The sequence below is a fragment of the Notamacropus eugenii genome, chromosome 7, assembly GCF_028372415.1.
Source record: "Notamacropus eugenii isolate mMacEug1 chromosome 7, mMacEug1.pri_v2, whole genome shotgun sequence".
NCBI classification, from domain to species: Eukaryota; Metazoa; Chordata; class Mammalia; order Diprotodontia; family Macropodidae; genus Notamacropus; species Notamacropus eugenii.
Genome location: NC_092878.1, coordinates 154,180,199 through 154,205,271, shown reverse-complemented (window position 1 = coordinate 154,205,271; position 25,073 = coordinate 154,180,199). Strand labels below are relative to the sequence as shown.

The 25,073-nt window shown below is 37.2% G+C and overlaps 1 protein-coding gene across 2 annotated transcripts in view; it reads right to left on the bottom strand.

The window, feature by feature from the left end:
* Positions 1 to 2,121: 2,121 nt before the first annotated feature.
* The window catches only part of ADAMTS3 (ADAM metallopeptidase with thrombospondin type 1 motif 3), a 294,819-nt gene continuing 271,867 nt past the window's right edge, over positions 2,122 to 25,073 (bottom strand). For both annotated transcript variants that reach the window (XM_072624390.1, XM_072624391.1), the window contains 5 exons: positions 24,478 to 24,643; positions 24,108 to 24,240; positions 21,446 to 21,653; positions 8,659 to 8,776; positions 2,122 to 4,949 (listed from right to left, as the gene is read on the bottom strand). In XM_072624390.1, coding sequence (XP_072480491.1) covers positions 4,393 to 4,949; positions 8,659 to 8,776; positions 21,446 to 21,653; positions 24,108 to 24,240; positions 24,478 to 24,643 — 1,182 coding nt within the window. In that variant the 3' untranslated portion in view covers positions 2,122 to 4,392. The remainder of the gene's footprint in view (positions 4,950 to 8,658; positions 8,777 to 21,445; positions 21,654 to 24,107; positions 24,241 to 24,477; positions 24,644 to 25,073) is intronic.

The following is a 25,073-nucleotide window of genomic DNA, read 5'->3' as shown; positions in this document are numbered from 1 at the left end:
TTGCTATTCTACAACATTGCTTCTTGATGCTTTTTAGAAACAATTTGCAACGTTGGCAACAGTTGTGTTATTCCAAGGTACCTTCCATCTCTAGATCTCTGATCTTAGGATCATCATAATTATGTAAAGAAGGGATGCCCCACGCCATAGAAACACTTTCTTCAAAATTAGCTCTAAGAGACTTGGGACTGGAATGAGTGCAATCTCTGTATTTATCACCAGGTGGCGACCTAGTCTTGAACCTCTGACCATCGCTCCCTAGCACAGGTATGAGTAGAATTTTGGAGATCTGAGTCCTGTGGTCCCTTTCATCATTCTGTACATGTGCCGACAAGACTTACGTAGGTTCCCTTTTCTCCTTGCTTGCCTTTTAGGGCCCTGGTTTAATTTCGTTTGATCTGAGGGTACTAATATGTTCCTGACAATACCTAATCTACAAGTTACATGTTTGCTTTTGTCTGATTCTATTGAGATTCAAATAAATCTCTATTTAGCTACATTCTATTAGGGGAGACAATAGGAAGATATTACAGGATAGACAGAAAGTAGTTAACTGCAAGGTTAGAGAAGAAGGACACTAGGAAGGGATCAAGACTAGCTTCATGGAGAGGAAAGAGGGAGGAATAGGGAGAGGGAGAGGGAAAGAGAGAGAGAGAGAGGGATAGATGGATGGATAGATGGAAGATATGATAGGTAGGTAGATAGATAGATAGATAGATAGATAGATAGATAGATAGATAGATAGATAGATAGATAGATAGATAGATAGATAGATGATAGATAGATAGACAGATAGATAGACAGAGAGACAGAGACAGACAGACAGACAGACAGACAGATAGATAGATAGATAGATAGATAGATAGATAGATAGATAGATAGACAGAAGAGTTAAGAAGTTCTTATAATTATCCCAGAGGCAACCTGTGCTCCACCTCCTGACTTTGATCTCAACCTTCCCTTTTTTGTCTTTCTCAGGACTCTAGATTTCCCTACATATATTTCAGGGTTATGTGGGAGAACTTAGAGGTGATTAGAGTAATACAAGTCTAATCTTTGATGAAGAGTTTACAGGTGATATTCTACCTTCTCTACTCTACAAAACGTTGCCAGTTTCCCACAATTCCTTTCTCCTATACTGTCCATAGCTACTTCTACAAAGAAATTTAGCTTTGGTCTTTTTCCTGGTGAGAATATTGACTTTTCTATGTGAGTCTCCATTGACACCCATTTGGTAAAGATTAGTATCTGCCTGTCTCCCAATTCAACTTATCATCATTGTGGGGTTTAAGTGATGAAAGATTATAAGTTAATTTTGTTATTAGATTTTAATTATTGTTTTAATTTCCTCCTCGTTGGAGGTGTTATTATTAGATTTTAAAAGGTTTTTCTTTCTTTTTAGCTTTGACAATTACAAACTCAGAAAATGGTCACCATAAGTGGCCAGGAAACCAACACCTAGGAACATTATTGTCCCAAGGAAATTGATAGCTGTTCCATGAGATCTATTTAAAATTGTCATTAAGATTTTTATTTTCTTACTATCTTGTGGCTTTTGGAGAATGAATGATGAGAGAGTACTTATGTCCAGGGGTAGTTAGGTTGTACTGTGGATAGTGCACTGGACTGGGAATCAGGAAGACATCTTCCTGAGTTCAAATCCAGCCCCGTACACTTACTAGTTTTGTAACCCTGGGCAAATCATTTAAACTCATTTCATTTTCCTCATCTGTAAAATAAGCTGGAGAAGGAAATAATAAATCCGCTCCAGGATCTTCGTCAAGAAAACCTCAAATGAGTTGATGAAGATTTGGACATGACTGAACAACAGCCTATGGTGTAGTGGATAGTGCTGGCCCTGGAGAAAGGGGAATCTGAGTTCAAATTTTACCTCAGATAATTACTAGCAGTATGACCCTGAGCAAGTAGCTTAAGCTTGTTTGTCTCATTTCTCATTTGTAAAGTGAGATGGAGAAGGAAATGGCAAACCATTGCAGTATCTTTGTCAAGAAATACCAAATGGGGTGATGAAGAGTCAGACATGACTGAAAAACTGACCATTTTTTATAAATCATAATTTGAAAAAGTAAAGTAAAAAATCTAACTCAATCCAGAAAGAAATGGATTTTGTTAACATTTTTATTGCTACATGCTCCCCAATACAACAAATAGCATCAGTAGTGTACACTTCTATGAACAAGAAATTTGAGCTTGGTACAAAAGAAAGTCCAAACATCTGGAATGGAAGTAATATATACATCTTTATTGGAGGTGCATGTATGCCCACATAGACCTGCATATGCCCCTGTGTCTATAGACGAATGTTGACACCTCAGCAACATAGAGAGAGTTGTGTTTCTGGACCAGTATGAGGAAAAAATTAACATCTTATTGGTCTGTTTGAGGCTCAGGGATGATCTTTTAAAAAAAATCTACAGCTCACTAAATTACTTTGACCTTCAAATGGCTTGCATAAAGCAGCAGCAGTTTGTGAGAGGTACTGAGTTAATGTTGAGTGGGCTAGCTTATAAAGTCCACAAGACAAAGAGCACCATGAGCCACTTGTTTCACATCCCGGTCTTTCTTGTATTAACCAAGCTACATTCGAATTTACATTAGATATGCCCGCACAGATAGATGGGGTATGGATCTCTACTCAACCAGCTGTTCTGGAAAATCACAGTTCTTAAATTTTCCCTTCTCTCTCTTACTTTCCAAAATGCAACTCATTCAACCATAATCTAGGTCATAGCCTCCTAGAGTGCTATGAATTCACCATTTCTTTGAACTGTCTTTTCATCTTAGGCTGTCATAGGATGAAGCATTTTTTGGTTGACAGGTTTTTTTTTTTGAAGGTGATTCTCATCAAAATTTGATCAACTAACTTTAAAAATGTAAGATGTTGGTCATCACCGTCAGATTTTTTCTTTTCAAATTGAGTTCAAGGATTCAACTACAGTAGTTTAGTTAGCTTAAATTTCTGTTCTAGGTATACAGTATAACCTATGTCTCTAATTAGATCTCTCTATTTTGACCACAATGTCACTGCTATTAGTGTAAATATTTATTATATAAAATACTATCAAGAAAAAACATCAACTTTTAATAAATATCATCAGTTCTGAATTCTATATACATGTACTTTACATCTGCTTGCTAGTGTGGTTGACTTTCTGGTAGGAAAGGGAACGATGGGCGCATATTATTCTTGTGCTTTTGGATCTGCACTTAGATGAAAGGTGGTGAGTGCCATTGCAAGCTGTTTTGAATACTTAATCTCCACTTCATCTCATAACTGAAGCTTCCTCAAATGTCTTCTGTTTCCCAAGCTCTGCTTTGCCACGTGCTCTTGGTAATGTACATGAATGCCTCTTTTGGAATGGTGATATTTCTCTCAACTTTCAGGGGTCAAACACATTTTCCTAAATACCTCTTCCCTTGTGAATGTCACCGTTTCTCAAGTACCCAGATGATTACTCTCCATACCTCCTATGCTGTTTGCGTTTCCTGGGAAAAGCATGAAAAATGAGAAGACACATGGTTACCCAAACTCACAGAGAGCTTGCTGAGACCAAGATGGTTAAGCTCTGCTTGGTTTACACACAGGAACATCCACATTCAATAGCTTTCCCTATTTCCTGTGACTGTCCATGAACTTTTAATGCTATTTTAGAGGGGAATTTCTTTATTTCATGTTTAATTTCTTTTTTAAAGTTGACTCAACCAAACCTGTTGCATTTCCAGCTCTCTCTGATTCATATCAAACAGGAGGTCCCTATGTCATGGGTTGTTTTAATCATGGAATGTCAGTAAGGCAGTCTGTACACAATGGCTGGCACCTAGAATATTTAGAAATGTAATAGAGTAAACAATTGTTTGAGAACATATCTCTTAAAATAATACTGATTTTGCAATATACAGTATTTACACAACAGCTGCAAATTTGCTCATATAATATCTGTTATATAGATAAATAGGAATACAAGTCTTATGGATTCTCTTGTTCCATTTCCAAAATATTTTGTGGACATGTAAACATCTCATACCTCTGGTTTATTTTTTTACATGTGATTTTTTAAAAAATAAAAAATCAGCTGATGTGCAAAATTGGTTCCAGCCACCCTTTTCTGCATAAGGGAAGGGCTGATACACTCAGCAACTCACTTTCATTTCTGCTAATAATCTTTGGTGCTTTCTTCCAATGAATTCAAGATAATCAGCCAATGGAGAATGAAAGCAGTTAGAAAGTGAACCAGCACTTTTTGCTCTTCCATTTACACGTCAAATGAATGAGTTGATGACCTGTAGAGAGTTCTGCTTTCAAACGAAGCAATATGCACCAGGGGGTGTCCAGAGTTTCCTATGGTTTCTACCCTTTCAAAATTAGTTTTCTCATCTTTCCACTGTGGATGGTCTTAAAGGATGTCTCTTGTCAGCTGCCTTCTCATTCTTCCTTGAGGTTCTCACTGGAGGTAAAGCACCTGAGGAAGCATTTATTGCCATGTGAGGAGATGCCACCTGAGAAGAGGAATTGAAATGGTGACCCTTGGTAGAAGGTGGGGATAATACTTGGTCAGGTCTCAAGGTCTTGCTCTCTGTTTGGGGAGCTCTCCTCTGGGGAGTGTTAGCACCATTAGGTTTATTGTCTGTATATACATGTGAGCTCTCTTCAGTGGAGGGCATTCTAGTCAGAGATTTCTTCTTGGCTGTTGGCCCCACCTGATAAGGTGTCAGAGGCGTTGGCATTACTAAGGATCTAGGGAAGTCACTGGGGTGGTAAATTGCACCATCACTAGTTTCAGCAGCATCTGTAAGGTACGGTGGGGCAAGCGTACTGCCGCGCTTGCCACAAGACTCACAGCAGAGTTTGTTATAACCTGGAATAGAGCAATATCGTGCCAGGACCTCCATTTGACAAAAGATTGACTTGTCCCCCAAGCATGGTTCATCTGTACACAAAGCAGAAAAGAATATAAAGTTTTAGTAAGTATTTTCTAAAAAAGATTTAAGTGAGTTTAGCAATGCTAAGAATTATCCAAAGGGAATTTTCATTGTGATTCATAAAAATTTATGAGCCAATTCACAGGGATGAGCATTTTTATGCTTAACAGCCTACAATAAACACAGTTCATGTCAGTGCTTAATAAGCACCAGGGCTAAGCTCTATCTTGACTGCTTCAGCTTTCTACTCAGCCCCTGGAGGCCCTCCACAATAACAATATGTAACTCATTATGCAACGGAAATTTGGGGAAAAACAGGACCCATTTTACAGTCAACTTGCCAAGAATGCATATAATCTGTTCAAAGGTATAGTCAAAGGGTAGACATAAATGTATTTCTAGAAGTTCAGTCTATAAGACCCATAAATGGTACAAATAAAATAAAATAGATAAGGAAATATACTTAAGCAACTAAAAGTTACTTAAAACATCATCTTGCTTAAAATACCTTTCAATTCAATTTTTAATTCAATTCAATTCAATGTTAGGTGTTTGCTGTGAGATGAGTATAATAACGCTCAAGTTGTATGTTGCTGTCCATTGTTTCAATTGTGTGTGACTCTGTGAACCCATTTTTGGGGTGTTCTTGGAAAAGATACTGGAGTGCTTTGTGATTTCCTTCTCCAGCTCATTTCACAGATGAGGAAACTGAGGCAAAGGGGGTGAAGTGACTTTCCCAGGATCACACAGCACTAGCTGTGTGCACACAACGCTAGTAAGTGTTGAAGTTGGATTTGAGCTCGGGAATCTTCCTAACTCCAGGCCCCAAGCTCTACACACTGCACCACCTAGCTGCTCCTATGGAATTTTATAAAAGCACCTACAAGGGAAAATGAACCAACTCTGTGTGGAAAGTAATTTTTCTCTCAAAAACAAATGAATTCAACTTGGTCTTAAGGAGACTGATGTTAACTTTATTTTAAAACAGACTAGTGACTAACTCAGCACTCAACTAAGGAAATTTTGTGAGTCTTTTAAAATAAATAACCACAAAAATCTTTACATTCATTTTTTTTTTCTTCCTAATTTACAGGATGCAGAAGGAAGACTATATATGTCAGGGAGTTATTGATTCTTCAACCCAGAACCCCTCTTCCAATGTATAAGACAGTAAAGATTTAATTCCAATGTTTTTGATAGTTCTATCATATGGTACTTTAAATTTGGGTTATTTCTGAATAAGCTTCTTCTTTCCACACTTTAGAGAAGAACTCATTATATATAAACAAAACCATACTACTGTGGAAGCTATGAAATACAAAGCAACAGAGGCAAAGCAATGTGGTCTGATTCCTACCTTTGACACTTATGACCCTGGTCAAGTCGTTGAACACTAGGGACACAGTTTCCTCATTCGTTTAAGATCTGTGCTATGATTCTACTTCCCACAATCCGAAAGAGAACATGAAAGGAGAAGGGAGGTTTCATAAATGATGAAACAATGATTCCCAGTCTTTGATCTGCAATAAATGTATTATTTGTGACACCTAACCGGTGTTTGCTTTATTTTACTACTTTAGCCCAGTTCCTCTGGATATTAACATGAACACACACACATAATACACATATACACTCCTGTGTGTGTGCATTATAATCCCTATTAATTCTAATGCCTTCCTTCTGTTAAATTCTTCCTGTTTATCATGTATACAGCTTGCTTATATATACACATATATGAGTATATATTTATATTTCTTTGCATGGTGTCTTTCTTTGAGGGCAGAGACTGTCTGTAGCCTCTTTTTGTATCCTCAGAGCTTAGCATAGTGCCTGGCACATAGAACATGCTTCAAAAGTTTATTGAATGCTAAAATATTCAATATACATCAATATATGCCAGTATTTGATATGTAAATACTAAAACGTTTAATTTAATACATGCATACACATAACAGGCAGAGGATATGTATGTATACACATTTCATAATAACACTTGAGGTCATTTGGAGTAACCCAAACAATCTTGGAAATGACTCCTGTACAGTAACTGAAAACATTTTTATTTTCTGGAACTTTTCACTTTTTACCTTAATACACAATCTGCACTTATAACTTGTATCCCTATTGCATCTCCTCTTTTTCTACTACACTGTGAGCAGCTGGGAGGAAGTATTACTTATTTTTTGCCATCATACTACCTCAGGCCCAGCAGATTGCCACAAAGTAGGCGTTGGTTGAAATGTACTGAACAGAATCCACAACACTTTTAAATAAGGTGAAATCTTATCATCAGATTTTTTTTCCAGTTAAGTTTTTTCCTGCAGATTTGTGAGCTCTGTGGCCTTTTCCAGCTTTTAACCTATAAAGATGCTACAAAGATATCTTTAAAATTGTGCCATGGATATCTAAAATTCCTTCTAGCTCAAGGAAAGCCTGTGGGTAATATAATGTTATTCAAGGTAGAATAGCTCTCGGTCTAGTTTAAGGACCTTTTGAGGGTGAAGGAAAAGGAATGTCTAAAGGGACACTCTCAAAAAGGAAACTTATAGGGGAACATAGTTTGTATTCACTTATGTAGCCAATAAGAGTTCGTGCACATCAACAAGTCGAGAAACAGCAATTAAAATGGCACTTTTGTAGCTTAGAACAATAGAAAAAAGGGGCAGCAAGGTGATGCAGTGAATAGACCACCAGACTCAAACTCAGTAAGACTCATCTTCCTGAGTTCAAATCTGGCCCCAGACATATATTAGCTGTGACCATGGGCAAGTCACTTAACCCTCTTTGCCTCAGTTTCCTCATCTGTAAAATGAGCTGGAGATGGAAATGGTGAACTACTCCAACATCTTTGTCAAGAAAACTCCAAATAGGGGTCACAAACAGTTGGATATGACTGAAATAACCAAACAACAACAGTGGAAAGAACACTGGCGTGGGAATCAGAGAACCCGAGGTAAAATCTGAGTTCTAGCAATTACTTTCTGTGTGCCCTTGGTCATAGTAGTTCATTTAGCCTCAGCTTCTCTGATGGGTGAGGGAATTGGACCAAATAGTCTCAGAAGTCCGTTCTAGACTTAAGGCTATGATCTTATCTTTCTGAGAACAATAAAGTTCAACCTTTTTTTTTTTTTTTTTTTTTTTTTTTTTTTTTTAGCACCAGAGAGACTGAGAAATGGGCATGTGGAATGGCTAGCTTCCAGTTCTTATCCCTTGCACAGCAGTATTAGTGGATGACTTATTGGTGACTTTCCCATCAATGGGATGAAAATCCAGCACAGTAGAAATGGAATCAGATGTAGGGTAGTTTTGTTATTTATCAGGATTCATAGGCATCTTTACTATTCCCATGGTCAATTTCATGGACAGATTTCCAAATCTGGCACATGTTCCACATTGATTGTAGTAGCCTTCCATAATGTTCTCAAAATTCACACAATACATTGAGCAGAAGACAACCCAGAGTACAACAGGAATAGACCAAGTTGAAAAGAGATGCTATGAGCCTAGAGGACCACCACCAAACAGGGAGAGTGTCACTCTTTGGCATTCAGACTCATTAACTCATATAGGGCATTGGCTAAGATGTAAACTTTGCAAATAAACTTATCAGAATGATTTTGACAGAGTATTATCCTGGCCCTTTTGCTGATTGGAAACTTATTTAGGTTCTAAACTAACCCCTATCAATGCAATAACATATTTTAATGCTACACATACCATTACAAGCAGCAAGCTTACAGACTCTCACTGAGAGGGGCTTTTCGCCATTGCAGTGGTCTCCAGTCTTGCAGATGACTTGTCGTGTCTCTGTTCCTTCACCACAAGTTACTGAACACTGAAAAAACAAGGGCACGAGACATGGGTGAGTGTGCCAAAGTAGGCTGTGTTCTATCTCCTAATGCACATGCGCGCACACACACATGCATCTGGCGTGTGACTTCTACATGTTACAAACCACTGAAACAGTTTTGATTCCTCCACTGGGCAAAATACTACAAAGTTAAGGTACCTTCCCAAGTCCTATTCAAGCACACCAGTTTTAGCTTAAATAGCTAGAGGTGAAGCCTCTAACTCAGAGCAGATTTCAGCGCACATTTAAGAACACGTACATTATCTCATTTAATTCTTATTATAATCCTGTGAGGTAGACGCTACATATTACTAAAGATACCCATTTTACGGATGAAAGAATAGATTCCTAGAGGTTAAACATCCTGCCCTGGGTCCTTCTATTTTACAAATTGGACAAGTTAGCCTTTGGTTAAAGGGTAGTAACAGGGAGAGAGAACACGCGAATCTAGGTCTCACTTGATTCCAAGCTCAGAAGGGACTCAAATATGGTCACAAGTATCAAGACAAAGCTAAGTGACTGTAGGAAGTTAGAAACGAGAAATTTATTCTAATATCAAGGTTATCTAGGTGGTGCAGAAGATAGAGCCTTGGGTTTGAAGTCAAGAAGACTGGTGTTCAAATGAAGTGTTAGACACTAAATGTGTGACCCTACACAAGCTATTTAACCCAGTTTCCATTTTACATTTGAAGAAAATGAGGCAAACAGAAGTTAACTGTCTTACTCAGGGTTATACAGCTAAGTATCTGAGGCCATATTTAAAATGAGATCTTCCTGACTCCAGGTCAGAGTACTAACCATTATGCCACTTAGCCATCTCAAAGAAGTTCATTTCATTTTAGGCAAGCTTTGTCAGGAAGTATTTCTTAACATCCAATCTAAGCTTACCTTGTGGCAGTTTCTCCCCGTTGCTCCAGGTTTGGGGGCAAAACTGAACAAGCATAATCTTTCATCCAAATTAATTTCATTATTATTTTGTCTAGTAGTAAAAAAACCCAAACCAAGCAAAGAAAAAGCAACAACCCTTCAAGTACTAAAAGGTAACTATCATGCCCCTCTGCGTCATCTCGAGAATGAACACATGCCAAATCCATGACAAGAAGCAAGGTCCTTCACCATCTGGATACTCATCAATGTCCTTCTTATACTATTTCAGGAACAGAACACAAAATCTCTGGATGAGGTTTGAAGGCAGAGTGGGTCCATCACTTCTGTATTTCTGGAAGTTATTCATCTCAATGCATCCTGAGATTTCCTTAGCTTTTTGCTTGCCACATTGAGTTTGAAGTTCATTTAAACCCTTGGCTAACTTGTAGGGGTGGGGTTCTGAAAAATATTTTATTGGTGTCTCTTTACATCAGTCATTTCTTCCCCTGTCCCTCAAAGTGGGACCTTTCTTTATGACAAAGAAAACAATGAAACGGAAATATCTGATAACAGGGGCAGCATCTGACAATGTGAGCATTATTCTGTCCTCATTCTTCAAGATTTTTATTGGTTTCAACTTCCTTTTAGTGATCTAGTAATTTACAATGCTGCACTCATTTTTTAATATTGGATTCCTTGGTTCTATTTATTTACTCTGATTTGATTTATACAAACCTTCTCAATGCTTCCCTAAATTCCTGCTATCCATAATTTCTTATTGTACAAAAACATTCCATTACATTTATATAATGGGTTTTAAAAGCTATTTCTCAATCAGTGGGCAGCTACTTTGTTTCCAATTTTCTGTTAACACAAAGAGAGCTTCCGTGAATATTTTAGCACATATTAGACCTCTGTTTCTGTATCTGACTTCCTGGAGATATATGCCCTATAGGGGGATTGCTGGATCAAAAGGTACGAATAGCTTAATCACATTTCATGAATGATTCCATATAGACATGTAGAGCAGTGGGACCGCTACAAAGTTTGACCCAGAGTGCCCTGATCTGCCTGGAACACAGACCAGTTAAACCATTTTTTTTTGTCATTTTGTCATTTTGTCATTTTTGTCATTTTTTTGGTCATTTTTTGTCGTTTGTCATTTTTGTCAATTTGCATGGAATAAGGTGAAATGTCAGTTATTTTAATTTGTATTTCTCTGACTCTAAGTATGCTTTCAATTAATGATTTGTAAGTTACAATTCTTTTCAAAACTGTTTACTCATACCCTTTGACCACTAATCTATTGAAGAAAGGCTTTTGTTGCTTTATGTTGTATAAATATCCAATATATTTTGTATATCAGACTTTTTTATCCATGACATTTGAAGCTAATATTTTCTCTGCTTTATAGTTTCTCTCCATTTCTGTTTTCATTAATCTTATATTTTGCAGAAGTGCTTTTATGGTAAGTATTATCTCATTTATCTGCTATTATCTCCTTCATGTGTAGTTCAGAATTATTCCCACAGATATACTTCTGAAAGGCCCTAGGTATTTATATTTTCTAAGTTTCTAATGGTGAGATCTTTTATAGATAGATCTTGTAGCAATTTTGAGCTTAAGTACAAGCTTGTATACAAGACATTGTCCTAATTTAATTCATGCCAAACTGCTTTCCAGTTTTTCCAGCAGTTCCTATCAAAAAGGAAGCCCTTCCAATACAATTTGTGATCTTGAGTTTAGAATACACTGGCATGCTTTTTTCAATAGTTTTAGCTTCTTGCTTACTTCATTTGTTCCTCTGATTTGTGGTTTGTTTACCAAGGACTAGCCATTTTGGTGACTATTGTTTTATAATACATACACTTTGAGGTCTGTTAATATGATGGTCCCTTCATTTATTCTTTTTCTCCTCTCTCTTGAGATTCTAGGTCTTTTGTTCTTCCAAATGACTTTCATCATTATTTTGTCTAGTACTAAAGAAAAGTATCCCCTCAGTAATGTCACTGATAAAGCACTAAATATGTAAAAACACTTAAGTAATGCTGTCTTTTTTTATATTGTGTAAAAAAAAAAAAGGAATCGCTAAATATTCTTTTCTTTTCATTCAGAGATTCCACTACTACGGATTTATTTCAAGCAGGTAATATGGTTAAGTGTTTGGAATGTTGGTTGATTGTTGTCCTTCATCTTCGAAGAAGACCAAAATGATATCACCATTATAAAGTGAAATTTCAGTGTGTCTGACTGTGGCTGATCAGAACAATATGAGCCCAGAATGCTCTACCACCAGTTGGGCACAGATAGTCCATATGAATATTTGGGGTGGATATCCCAAATTTGCGCATCCTGCGTTTACTTTGTGCTGTCTCAATTCTGCTTTACTCAAAGAGCACAGCACCTTTTCTCATGTGGGCATGTCATGCTGAGTGGTCCTGTGCCAGTGTCTCCCATGTTGCTATCGTGGTGGGAGCATAGACACTGATGATGGTGGCATGGTGTTTTCCTGAGAGTGGCAATAGCATTGTCATGAGCCTGTCATTCACTCCTTTTGGCAGGCAAACCAGCTTGCTGATTAGATTGGTTCTGATAGTAAAACCCACACCAGCTTCACAGTGGTCCCCTTCACTGTACCCACTCCAGAAAAAGGTGTATCCAGCTCCAGCTTCAGTAAGCTGGCCTTCATTTGTCAACCTTGTTTCACTCAGGGCTGCTATTTGGATGTGATGCTTGTTTCAACAAGAGCAATTTTTCTTTCAGATTTGCTGGATTTTGTGTTGTCTATTAGTGTGTGCACGTTCCATGTGCTGATGGTAAGTGGAATCATCTTTGCAGATGTTTTCGTACTTTTTTGTGTTTTGACCACATAGTGGGATTCCCCACCTGCTGCAGTAATCAGGCCAGGGTTGAGTAAGCAGGCAATGTTTTAGGAACCTTTTCTAGTCCCTTCCTCACACCAGGAGGTGAGCAGTGCGATCCTTAAAAGGCTACTCAGACACCCAGGGGACTGCTGAGTTCCATTGCTGCTTCCAGTGAGAAACAACCCTATGGGTCTGGGCCGCCAAGTTCTTTTCAGGGCTCTCTCCACCTTTGGTGTCCACCTGTTTCGCCTAACTCTTACCTGTGGTTCCAAGAAGCTGCAGCATGTGCAGCAGCCACACCCCAGTACACCGTTTAGGCAGACGGGCCAAACGAGGTTGAGGGTAACCAAGGGCTCTCAAACCCACTGGTGAGTTAGAGGGGTGCCTACTGCAAGCATGTAAAGACTTCATCTGATGGAATGGGAGGATGAGAACAATTTGTTTGGAATGTGGGACTTGGAGTTAGGAAGACCTGGGTTCAAATCAGCCACTTGCCAGCTATGAGACTTTGGGTAAATCACTGTCACTTAATCTCATTTGACTTTAGCCTTTATCTATGAAAGGAGGGTATTGGACTCTGTAGCCTCTACGATCACCTTTAACTCTCTCTGTGATTGTATGAAGTATGCCAACCATATGAAAGAAAGGGACTATGTGTACCAAAATATTTAGAGAAGCACCTTTTGTAGTAGAAAGAAATGGAAACAAATGAGGTATGGTACATGATTGTAATGGAATATTACTATGCTATAAGAAGAGATGAATACAGAGAACATAAGACATGTGAACAACAGAAGACATATGAACTGATGCAAAATGACGTAAGCAGAACCATGAAAATAATATTAGAATGATAGCAATGAATGTCAGTGTAAACCCTAAGATGAAAATGTCTGAAACCAAATGCCGTGAAATTAAAGTTTGGCCCAAAAGAAGAGCTAGGGCATGTTAAATTCTCCCTTGTTTGCAGATGTAAAGAATGGGTGCATAAAATTGCATATACCGTCAGTCTTTTTCAGTGTGTTAATTAGTTCTGTTGAAATTCTTCTTTATAATAAGAGACGACTCAGAGTAAAAGTGGTTGAAATGCACTGAAATGTATTGGAAAATGTAGGTGATGTAAAAATGAAGGCTATCAATACGAATTAATTTGTTTTTAAATCAATATCCTTTGACTCTTGAGATCTCACTGCTAGGTATATACCTTTAAGACGTCAAAAAGAAAGAAAGGTATTTATACACCAAAATATTTATAGTAAAGAGCAAAAATTTAAGAGAAGGGGAGAAAAAGCAGTTCAGAAGAGCTAACCAGCACATCAGCTGTTTAGCAGCATATGCAATGTTCCACGCTCATAGTTCCCTGTCTTTGTAATTATGGGAGGGAAATACATTTTTTTCCCCTAACTTCCTTAGGAGAAAGTTTCACCACTATAAGGGCCAGCAGAGTTTGGTTTCCTTTCTCTCTTCTCTCCCTCTCCACTGTCCCAACCATTTACACTGCTATACTCAACAACTGGTTTTTCCATTCCCCAGCAGATGGGCAATTACTTTGTTGTCAATTCTTCACTACTATGATAGAATACTACTGTGCTATGAAAAATACAAAGCATGAAGAGATATTAACTAAAATAATATGAACTCTTAGGCAACACTCTAAGACTATCAGAAAGGGTTTTCATTCTGCTGTGGTAGAAACTTTCTTCCCTGGGAGTTTCTTATAAAAAGAAATCACAGATCAGGACAAAAAATAATGCTAAGTACCTGGGAGGAGATAATAGTTTTTCCCTTTAAAATATTAGTTTACTTTATATATCTACTCACCTCCTGATTTTTCTCATCATCTTTTACCTCATCCTATATTAATTTATTTGCCTAGACCTAGCCACATGAAAATAAAATTACCTTTCTTAAGTCTTTGAAAGTATTAAAATTTTTGCCACTTGGTCATTTTATATGCTGAATAATACCCTGTTCACCTGTGGGTTCCTAAGAAGGAACAATTTGAATTATTCCCTTTTAGTAAAAATCCAGTTATTTTCTTCCATGTTTAGGCTCAGCCTAACAGGGGATCCTTTCTTTCCTTTGAGTGTCAAATGATCTCCTTTGCTCTTTTGAATATAATCCTTTGATTTTTGTTTTGATTTCTTGTAACCACAACAACTCTAGGTTGTTTTGATCAATTCCTCTTGGAATTTGAGGGTTTTTTCCCTTTACTGATGCAAAATTTGTTCTTTAATGTTATAGTTCCAAAAATTGGTTACAATGCTTCTCATTGAGTTAGACTTGCGGTTTCTTTCTAATAGGATCGAGTCTTCTGTAGATTCTCTTGATTTGGGGTTTGTATTCTGCATTTATAAATTTCTGGGGATTTTTTTTTCTGTATGATTTCTTGAAATATGGTATTTGGGAATTTTTGTCACATTTTTTCTTGAAGACATTTTTTCAATTATCTTTTCATAGTTCAAGTTAAGAATTGTTGTTTTGCAAGACTTTTGTTAGTTGTTTGCTTTAAAAAGTTTTTATACCTTTTTTTACAACACCTACATTGCCAATGTCCATTTTCTTCCTAGACAGCCATCTCTTTTAACAAAAAATAAGAGGAAAATGACTCTCAAAATGCATGTTAAAATTTGAGTGGCACACATTCTTCATCCACTTGATTTTGCAAAAGCTTTCTCATTGCCTACTAATATCCTCATTGAATAATGTTCTTGATTTGCATAAAGATGACCCTCTGAATGATTTCGTATGGATAGAAACATAGGCATATAATTTGTTGTTAGTTATTAATGTTCTCTTTTTTGCCTTTTCGAGAGATTAATAAAGTTTAATATTTTTTCACTTGTCCTTTATATATTTTCCTTTAGATATCTTGTATAATAGTCACTGTTATATCACTTCTACACGAATCTTTAATGTTCCTCTTTCAAAGCTGGACAAATCCAAATAGGAAATTTAAAAAAAGAAAATATAGAACTGAGCAAGCTGATCTTTGTGTTCTGTGCATTAATTACCATTGATGTTGCTTTATGATCTACAAAGAATATGTTTAGCGTTTCTGACTTTGTTCTTTACAACTCAAAGGATAGTTTAATTTTGTAATGGTACAATGTGGTTTTGAGAAATATGCATATTCATCAATTCCTATTCTGGAGATGCCATTTCTTTCATCTTTAAATTCATCCACAGTTTGTTCTTTTCTGTATTTTTTATTTCAGTTTTTTCAGATAGACTTGTCTAGCTATAAAAAAAGGAAGATTCAAGTGTTTTAAATATATATATATATGTATGTATGTATGTATATGCACATGTATATGTGTATGTCTACCCAGTATTCTATTACCTTTTCCTTTATGAATTTGGATGTTACGGCAGCCATTGTAAATGTCTAGTGTTGATACTAATTCATTGTTAATGGTTTCTTTAAGTATATTATAGTTTCCTTATTTCTTTTTCTTGATATTATGAGTTTATGAATTTTTCTGTCTGATGGCACAATTAAAACTTTTGTGTTTCCTAATTCATCTGAAGCATAGTAGATTTTGTTCCAGACCTTAATTTTCATTGCATATTTGTTATTTCAAACGTTTCTTTTATGCAACAGATTGCTAGCTTTTATCATTCTGTCATTCTCATGTGTCTCAATTTAAAAAATAACGTCTAAAAGTTATGATTGTTAGGTTTGTGTTTTTCCCATTTATCATTATTTTTGTGATCCACTTTCTCATTTAAGTAAGTACTTTGTTTCTGACACTAGTTTCACTTACAGTACTCTGAGGCTAATTTATTCTCACAAGCTTTTCTCTAGCTCCTATTCCCAGGTGCCTGACATTTCTCAAGTATTTTGCATTTCTTATTTCTTCCCTTATTTTGTCCCTTATTTCCTCCCTAGTTAAGTGTATAGTTTAAAATCTTCTTTCCCCTCTCACCTTTTGTTTTTTAGCAACCGTCTTCTATTCTTCCATTTTCCAAAAGGTTTCCATTGTTTTTTTCCCCGTTATTATTTATCTTCCCTGTCAGTCTGACCAGAATTTATTTTTATAATTCATGGGCTATAACCTTCTTTATTCTTTTGGTGTCCCTTGTAGGATTAAAGTTTTTAAAGTGCAATATTTGAGCTCCCTCTTCTATATAAGTTTTATGCTACTGTCTTTGGAAAACTTTACCAGTCTCTTTTCTTTTTTCTAATTGTGCCGTGTTCTTAGAAATATGTCATGGAGGAAACAATGTCAGATGGAAGTGACTCTCTGTGGTAGGAGTTAGCTTATACTGAGCTAACTATATTACTAACTAAACTTTGTTACTAATTAACTATGCTAGCTAACTAAATTGGATAACTATGCATCCAAAATTTGTGCCCCAAATCATGGATCTTGGTTTCTTTACTGCCTTCACTATGATCATTCCCTAGTCTCAAGGTCATGTCAAAACCACCTCTGTTTCTATGTTTTATCTACCAGTCTAGGTGCCAGCTACCATTAGAAACTCAAAAATCCTTTCTCTTGAGTTGGGAATTGCCCAAAGAGGCACAACAGACTAAAGATAAGGTGATTTCTGAATGTGCAAACTCTTCTCAGAGTAAATCCATCATGAATTTCCATTCTCCAAACAAAGCATCAAATACTCTTTCCAGTGGGAACGAGTTTCAGCAGTATCCTATCCCTCCCATTCAGGGGACAATGCTTTATTGACTATATTCAGACATTCTGGACAGTTTTCTTGTGCTATATCTTGCATTATGGTATTCTGGTTTTTAAAAATTTATTATCTTCTGCGATATCTATGAGTCTTTAGTTATCCCTGTGCAATTTGTGTTCAAGACAGTCACTTTGGTTTCATGTGTTCTTCTAACATTGTTATATTTCATTTTTCTTCTTCTCAGACAGCTAGACGGTACAGTGGATACAGTGCCTGGGCCTGAAGTCAAAAAAATTCCTCTTTCTGAGTTCAAATTCAGCCTCAGCACTTCTTAGCTATGTGACCCTGGGCAAGTCACTTAATCCTGGCTGTCTGAGTTTCTTCATCTGTAAAATAAGTTGGAGAAGAAAATGGCAAACCTCTAGTATCTTTGCTAGGAAAAGCCAAATGAGGTCATGAAGAATCTGAAATGACTGAACAGATTTTTCTTCTGCCAAATGTTCTTTCACTTTAATATTTTTGCATTGTAATTCTGTTAATTTTTCTACCACACTTATTTTTCAAGAGAGAGTCTATATTATGGATTTATTTTTTTCTGTGCTGTTCGTTGTATTTTAAGTTTAGTATTGAGCACTGTTTTACACATTGAACATTCTAACTCCTGAATTAAATTCTTAATTTTTTTTATTTTATGAACTTCGTTTCCCTTTTTAGTCATTCTGAAGGTTTTTGAACACCATTTTTGAGGAATCCATAGGCCCTTTAATCATTTACTAATGAGATCACTTTGCTTAATATTGCAATATTTGCTGATGGTGCATTTTTAATGGTTTTACTCATTTTTTCCTCATGGTTTTAGTACCCTTTGTTAGTTTATCTACTTGTGTGCCTGGATTTTATTGCTGCATTTTTTTAGGTATTTGGTGTTTCAGTCTTCTTTTTTTTTCATTCCTCGCTCCTCACTTTTAGGCCTTTCTTTTGCCTGTACTGAAGACTGTTGAAGGTAGAATAAACAATTTCCTCATCCCTTTTATAGAGGATTTCAATTTCTTCAGTCCCTGTTTTGAGAAATATCCAGAATATAGGATCATTCAAAGCTATATTGCCACTCTTTCTCTTACACCCCAAAATAGCCAGTTAGATAGTACAACTTTCAGTACATTCGATTCTTCCCCATCCCTCCTCTTTTCTTTTACCTTATTAGACAGAGTCATCATCTGTCACTCTTTGGAAGAGGAAGTGAGGTGCAAGGTATTTGGGAAAAGTCACTGAAGTCACAGAAATCTCTGCTCTAAATAGGCTTAAGAGTTGAAGGCTGATCGCAGGTAAGTTTCCAGTTGCCTTTCTCTCAAGACCAAGGCAGCTGGCCAACTACCCAGATTGCTTCAACCATCTTGACTCTCTCTCTACTTACTTCCTTTTATTTCCCTGACTAGATAGAGTCATTACCTGCTAATTATTTCTTGTTGGTGAGAGCAACTGGGGATATTTGTACAGAGTTATTGTAGCTTGAGAGGTGCCTACCCTGGGTCTGTGGCCTAGCAGAAGCCTAAGACTTAGCTTGTTCTCCGTGCCACAAGTAAATGGAAGATGGTGTTTGTAGTGGCGGGGAGTGATTATTGTAAGTATTAAAGCTGACTGATATTATTTCACAAGATTTTTCTCTTGCCCAGAGTTGTTTCTCCTTATCATGAGGATTTAGTCCTAAAAAAAACTCCTTAGACTATGAACTCTTTGAGAGGAGGGATGATCTTTTGTCTTTCTCTATATCCCCAGTTGATGGTACAGTGGTTAGAGCACTGGGCTTGGAATCAGGAATAAGACTTTATGAGTTCATAATCCAGCCTCAGACATTTACTAGTTGTGTGACGTTGGACAAGTCACTTAACCCTGTTTGCCTCAATTCCTCATCTGTAGAATGAGCAGCAGAAGGAAATGGCAAACCATGCCAACATCTCTGCAAAGAAAACCCTGAATGGGATCACGAAGAGTTGGACATGATTGAAGCAACAGAATAACAACAAATATCCCCAGCCCTTAGCACAGTGCCTGGAGTATGGTAGGTGCTTAATAAAATCTAGCTAAATAAAAATTAAATGTACATGTGATGCCCACTTCCTTTGTTTGGAACTTGAAGGACTGAAGAGGTTAGCTTAGACTAATTCACCCATCTTGCTCCTCCCAGACTTTTTTGTATATGTTCCTACAAACTTAAAAAAAAAGTTCATTTTTTTTAATCTTCTACCTCTGCATTTTTGGCATGCAATTCTACCATTCTCTCTTTCAGTGTCTACTATTATGGAGAGTGATGCTATTTTCTTTTGCTAGAAATTCTCCAGTCACCAGTTAAATCTGATCATTTCATTTTTAAGAGCTCCAGTTGCTTTGATGTTTTTACCTAATTCTTTAGTTACTCTTCCAAACCATTCCAATGGTTCTTTGAGTTGCTCCTGCATCCTTTCAGGACTCACAGAATTAGCTGTAATTTATTTATCTTCCTGAGATGATGTTGATTCAATATCCTTTGCTGAAAAGTGTTGAACATTGAGGTTGTATTTTTGTTTTGTTTTCTTAGTTTTCAGCAAAGCAAGATGTGCATTCTAGAGATTCAGATTTATATACAACTCTCTCTCTTCTGCTGTGTATAAGTAAGTTCCTTTTTGTTGATACTGATTAAATTTTCACTTATTTTAGAATAGAAAAAACAAGGTTAAAAATATTTTCTTTGGATATTTGTTAATTTTTCTTCCTCAGTTTTTTGTACATTTTTTCAATAATGCTGTTGATTTTTCTCTGGCATCCTTAATGAAACTGTCTCTTAGCCCCAATTCTTTTCCTAAGGCTGTTGGGCTTGATCTCTGCCTTTTTCTTCTCTCGGAGCACTAGTACTGGAAGAAGTCTGATTCTTCTCTCTGCTGACTTTACTCAGTCTCTGTTAGCGTAAAGAGTAGTGAGGGGTACAACAAAAGGTGCTACCAGACACTGATGTGAGGGATGGTCCCAGAATCCTTTGCCCTTGGGACTCTTCTCTACCTTTCACTTCTACTACCTGCATGTTTCCTCCTTTCATGTATTAACTAGAAATGAGCATTTAATTTCTGGTATTGTTCCTCCTCTACTTTCTTGTTCCTTGTAGATGTCCTCATCTACAGCTGCCCTCTTCTGCTTTGAGCTGATCTGGTTCATGGGTCTCAATTTCCCTGAGAATAAGTTTCCCATTAGAATGCTTCCAATGGATTACCTCTGAAAGCAAGTGTCTAAAATTGCAATAGGCTTTTAGCCAGTGATTGGGCTACTTGAGGGGTTAGGAACCTAAGGCCAAAGGGTCTGGAGTTATAGCTTCCTCCACCCACTTCAGGGGTTATGGGTTGGTAGGTAGAAAGACTACTAATGGGTTCATTCTATAAGTAATTTCCAAAGATGGGAGCAGTCATGAAGGTCTTGGTATCATCCTGGGCCAGTCAGTTGGCTGTGGGAGGAAGACTGAGGAGTGAGGAGGCAGTCCTAAAAGTGGAGGGAAGATTAGTGAATTGGTATTCAGTTCTTTTTTTGTAAGAATCCTTTGGTATGGCCTCTGACTCTTTATATTCATGTCAGGGCTGATTTTTCTGCATTTGGAGGCTCTTTTATTGTACTCTGTAGTACGGTATGGGGAAAGCTCTCCATAGGATCCTGCTTACTTCAACATCTCCCCAGACAAAAATTTTTCCCAGACCAAAGCTGTCTAACTATACTCCCTCCATTTTGTACTTGTGGAACAAATTAAGATTGAGAGGACCTGTTGGGTGAAAAAGATGCTGAAGTGAAATCAACCACATCTGGTAAGTGATTAGATTAGAAAGATGAGGAAGAAGGAAAAATCAAAGAAAAGCCTAAGGTTGTAAACAAGGGAGAGTGGGTGAATGATGTTATATCACACACACACACACAATGAGAAATAACTTAGGAGGTAAACCTTCTATTTTAGGGAAAGGCAGAGTAAGCTTAGTTTTAAACAAGTTGATTTTGAGATGCAGGTAGAGATGTAATGAATGCATATTAAATCCTTCCCCAAACTCCCTTCTTGAATCATAAAAAATCACACATATACAAACACACACACACACACACACACACACACACACACACCTACAAATGTCTTGTCAATTGGTTATAAACTATTTGAAAATAGGAACTGCAACTTTGAGTTCTATAGACACATAGGTGATTCATTATTACACATTATCAATCACATGATCATTATATCACAAGAAAAAAGAAATAGACTACAAACCCACATACCCACCTCATTCCAAGGGCCTGTTTTCCATTGGGAGGGACATGGCAATCTGTTGCATGGTCTGCGGGTCTCAGGACGCTCTCCTAGACAGTACTTGCTGTGTACGGAGCGGTTGGTTCCATCCTGGAGAGGTTGAAGGCATCGTACTGTGCGAAGCTGATACCCAGAACTTCCACAGGTTTTGGTACAATATTCCCATTCATCGGCCACCCAGCTACAGAAAGGAGGAAAAGACATTCAATTTTAGTGATATAAGGTCAGCAGTGTTTAAGCCAAGCAGAGACATGTCAGCCCTCCACCAGCTATCATCCAGACTATGGACCCAGAAGCAGTCCTGATTTTGTTCAGTTATCTTTGACTTCCTTTAGCGTTGGCCTCCCTCATTGAGATAGGCTGCATCCTTTCCATGTCCTCCAAGAGATTGGCCTTGTGAATTTCCATGACTGAAAAACTGTTCCCTTTCTGGTGATAAGCACCTTCATTTATCTACCAATCATCCCTGTGTCTTTTCCCTGGCTGCTGTTCCCCAGGCCTGGAATGCTTTTGCTCCTCATTATTGACTCTGGAATAATTTCCTAGGCTTCATTTAAAGTTCAGCTCAAATCCTACCTTGTGCAGGAGGCCTTTCCAAGAGAATCTCCCCCCAACTCCTTGTGCCTTTGGAAAGCCTTCTAAGATTTTCTTCCATCTATTCTCTCTCTTTCCCTCTGCCTCTCTTTCTCTCTCTCTCTCTCTCTCTCTCTCTCTCTCTCTCTCTCTCTCTCCCTCTCTCTCTCTGTATATGCATGCATGCATAAGATTTAAAAATATATAAAAGTGGCAGAGTAAAAATTTGGAAAATAAGTGAGAGTGATGTAAGAAAATTATAAAAAGAGAATTAACAACTTGGGTAGGAAAGGCTCAAAATAATACTGAAGAAATAACACCTTAAAAACAGAATTGACTTAATGGTTTTTAAAAAAGGTATAACAATTCAATGAAGAAAAGTGAAAAAAGTCAGAATAGGTGAAACAGAAAAACATAATAAATGAACTAGATTAAGAAAGGCACAGAAAGAAGGAGAGAATAGTCCCATTTAGTTCTGGTCACCACAGATCAGAAAGGACATTGGTAAGCTGGCAAGCATCCTGAGGGAGCAACCAGAATGATAAAGAAACTTGAGTATCTAAATGATGAGCAGTTGAAGTACCTTTGGATGGTTAGTGTAAGGAAGAGAAATCCTAGGGGAATCATAACAGTTGCCTCCAAGTACTTGAAAGAATTAGACTTGCTGGTTTGTCCTAATTTGTGAGAACTAAAGCAGTGGGTGCAAGTAGTGAGGAGGGAAATTTAGATGATATCTGGAAAAACTTTTTAACCATTAGAGTTGTCCAAAAAAGGAAAAGTCTAGTCATAAAGGATAGTCAGGCATTGTCTTTTCTCAGAGATCTTAAAAAGAAAGGCTAGATGAGACCAAGATGGGTATGTCGTAGTTGAGATACTCTTTTGGTTATGGGTTGGGTGGGATTTGTTAGAGAATGAGTTCAGAGAGAAGATAGTAGTCCAATTTGACTGGAATATGGAATATTAAGTCAGATATTAATTTAGAGACAATGGGGGCAGGAAAGGTTTTTGAGGAAGGTAGTAATGTGGTCAGACCTATATGGCATGGGAAGATGATTTTTCCAGTATGTGGAGGAATTGGAGAGACAAGAGCCATGAATCAGAGATGTCAATTAGGAGGCTTTGAATGTAATCCAGATGAGAGAGGCAATAAGAGTCTAAACTGTGTTGGTGGTTATATGAGTAGACAGATGGGAACAGATGGAAGAAATGTCAAGGATGGCAATTTATTGGATGTGAAGTATGAGGGAGAGGGAAGAAACAAGAATGAATCCAAGGTTGGATCTTGGATGACTGATGGTACATTAGTGCACTCAACAGAAATGAGAGTTTGGATAATGGTCAAGTTTATTGGGAAAGATGAGTTTTGTTCAGTCATCCTGACATTGGGTTGTCTAGGGAACACTCAGAAAAGATATCCAGGTAGTATCTAGATAGCTGTGATTATTGATTACTATGCCTCTAAAATAAATCTAGCTTCAAACTTAGTCTTTCAGCTAAATTAGACTGTCAGATGCTTCCAGAATTTCATCTCTAGTGTTTGTGTATTTGCACAAAGAATTCCTCATGACTAGAATGCAGCCTAGCCTTATCCCTGCCTTTTAGAATCCTTATCTTCCTTCACAAAACATCGTACACAGTAGGCACTTAATAAAGGACTACTAAATAAGTGAATAAACTCCAGTACACAGACACAGACTACGCCTATCTTTGTGGTCCTGTAAGTTAGGATGGGACAATGAAATGAGGACCCAGTACCACTGGGCTCTGTATATGTGTCAGTCATTGCTAAACGTGAATGTTCAGGCATTTACTGAAATGGTGAGGTCCACCGTGTAGGAACTGGGTTCAAATTCTGACTCTGATGTTTACTGCCTATGTGACTCAAGGTAAGTTCTTTAACTTCTTCTTGACTCAGTTTTTCATCTATAAAATGAAGGGCTTGGACAGTAGATGACCTTCCGGATTGAATGCATGTGCCAGGATTCTGCCACTCATTTTTATGTGAAGTGGAAATTGAGAGTCAAGTAATATGATTAATAATGGTGATCATAATCATACTTACAGAGGATGTGTGCACTCCTGAAGATTGCACATTCTACGAATGGGTTTTGGCTTTTTGCTGGCTTCACAGAAGCTGCGATGCACCATTTTATTATCACTCTTCCTACGGCACCCATATTTGGTGTACTGAGAACCTGGGGAAATCTGAAGAGGTTACTTTGGATCCAAAGTAAAACTTATCCAAATATGAAAAAAAATCTAGCTTTAAACAATATTTCATTAAAAGTGTGTCAACCATAAAAAGAGACCCTTTTAACATGCATTATTGAATCCAAAATGACAAAGTATATAGATTCTGGAGACGCATAAAAATGATTCGTTTCCCTATCTTCTTACTGTGTATTACTATGAGAAAAATATTGTCTACTTACCCCCACCACAGGGCTCTGAGCACTGGGACCAGCTTTTCAAAGCCCACTCAAAAGTATCTAATTCTTCCTGGATTACATTATTGCTGTTAATGGTGGGTACTGAGTCTTCATGAATGATATACTTGTACGTCAAACTGGAACGCGTGTCATTCTCCTGAGGAATAATCTATTAAATACATAATATAATCATGTGAGTTAGGCTAGCAGAACCGAGAAACTCTTAAATAAAAGATTCTATATTAATTCAATTCATTGTTAGTGAAACTGGAAATTGTCTTCTTTTTATTCAAGGAAGCCTAATCAGGTGTGTTGACTACATGTTAAAAGAGTTATTTACTAGTTCAATAGTTTTCTTACTTCCAATTTTATTAATCTCTCCTTTGATTTTCAGAATTTCTAATTTGGCATTTAATTGAGCCTTTTTAATTTGTCCCTTTTCCAGCTTTTTTTTGGTTGCATGCCTAATTCACTGATCTTTTTTTCTCTATTTTATTCATATAAGCATTTAGAGATAACAATATTTCCCCTAAGTATTGCTTTGGCCACATTCCATAAATTTTGATGTGTTGTCTGTTAAGAGAATCCTGCTCTGTTTT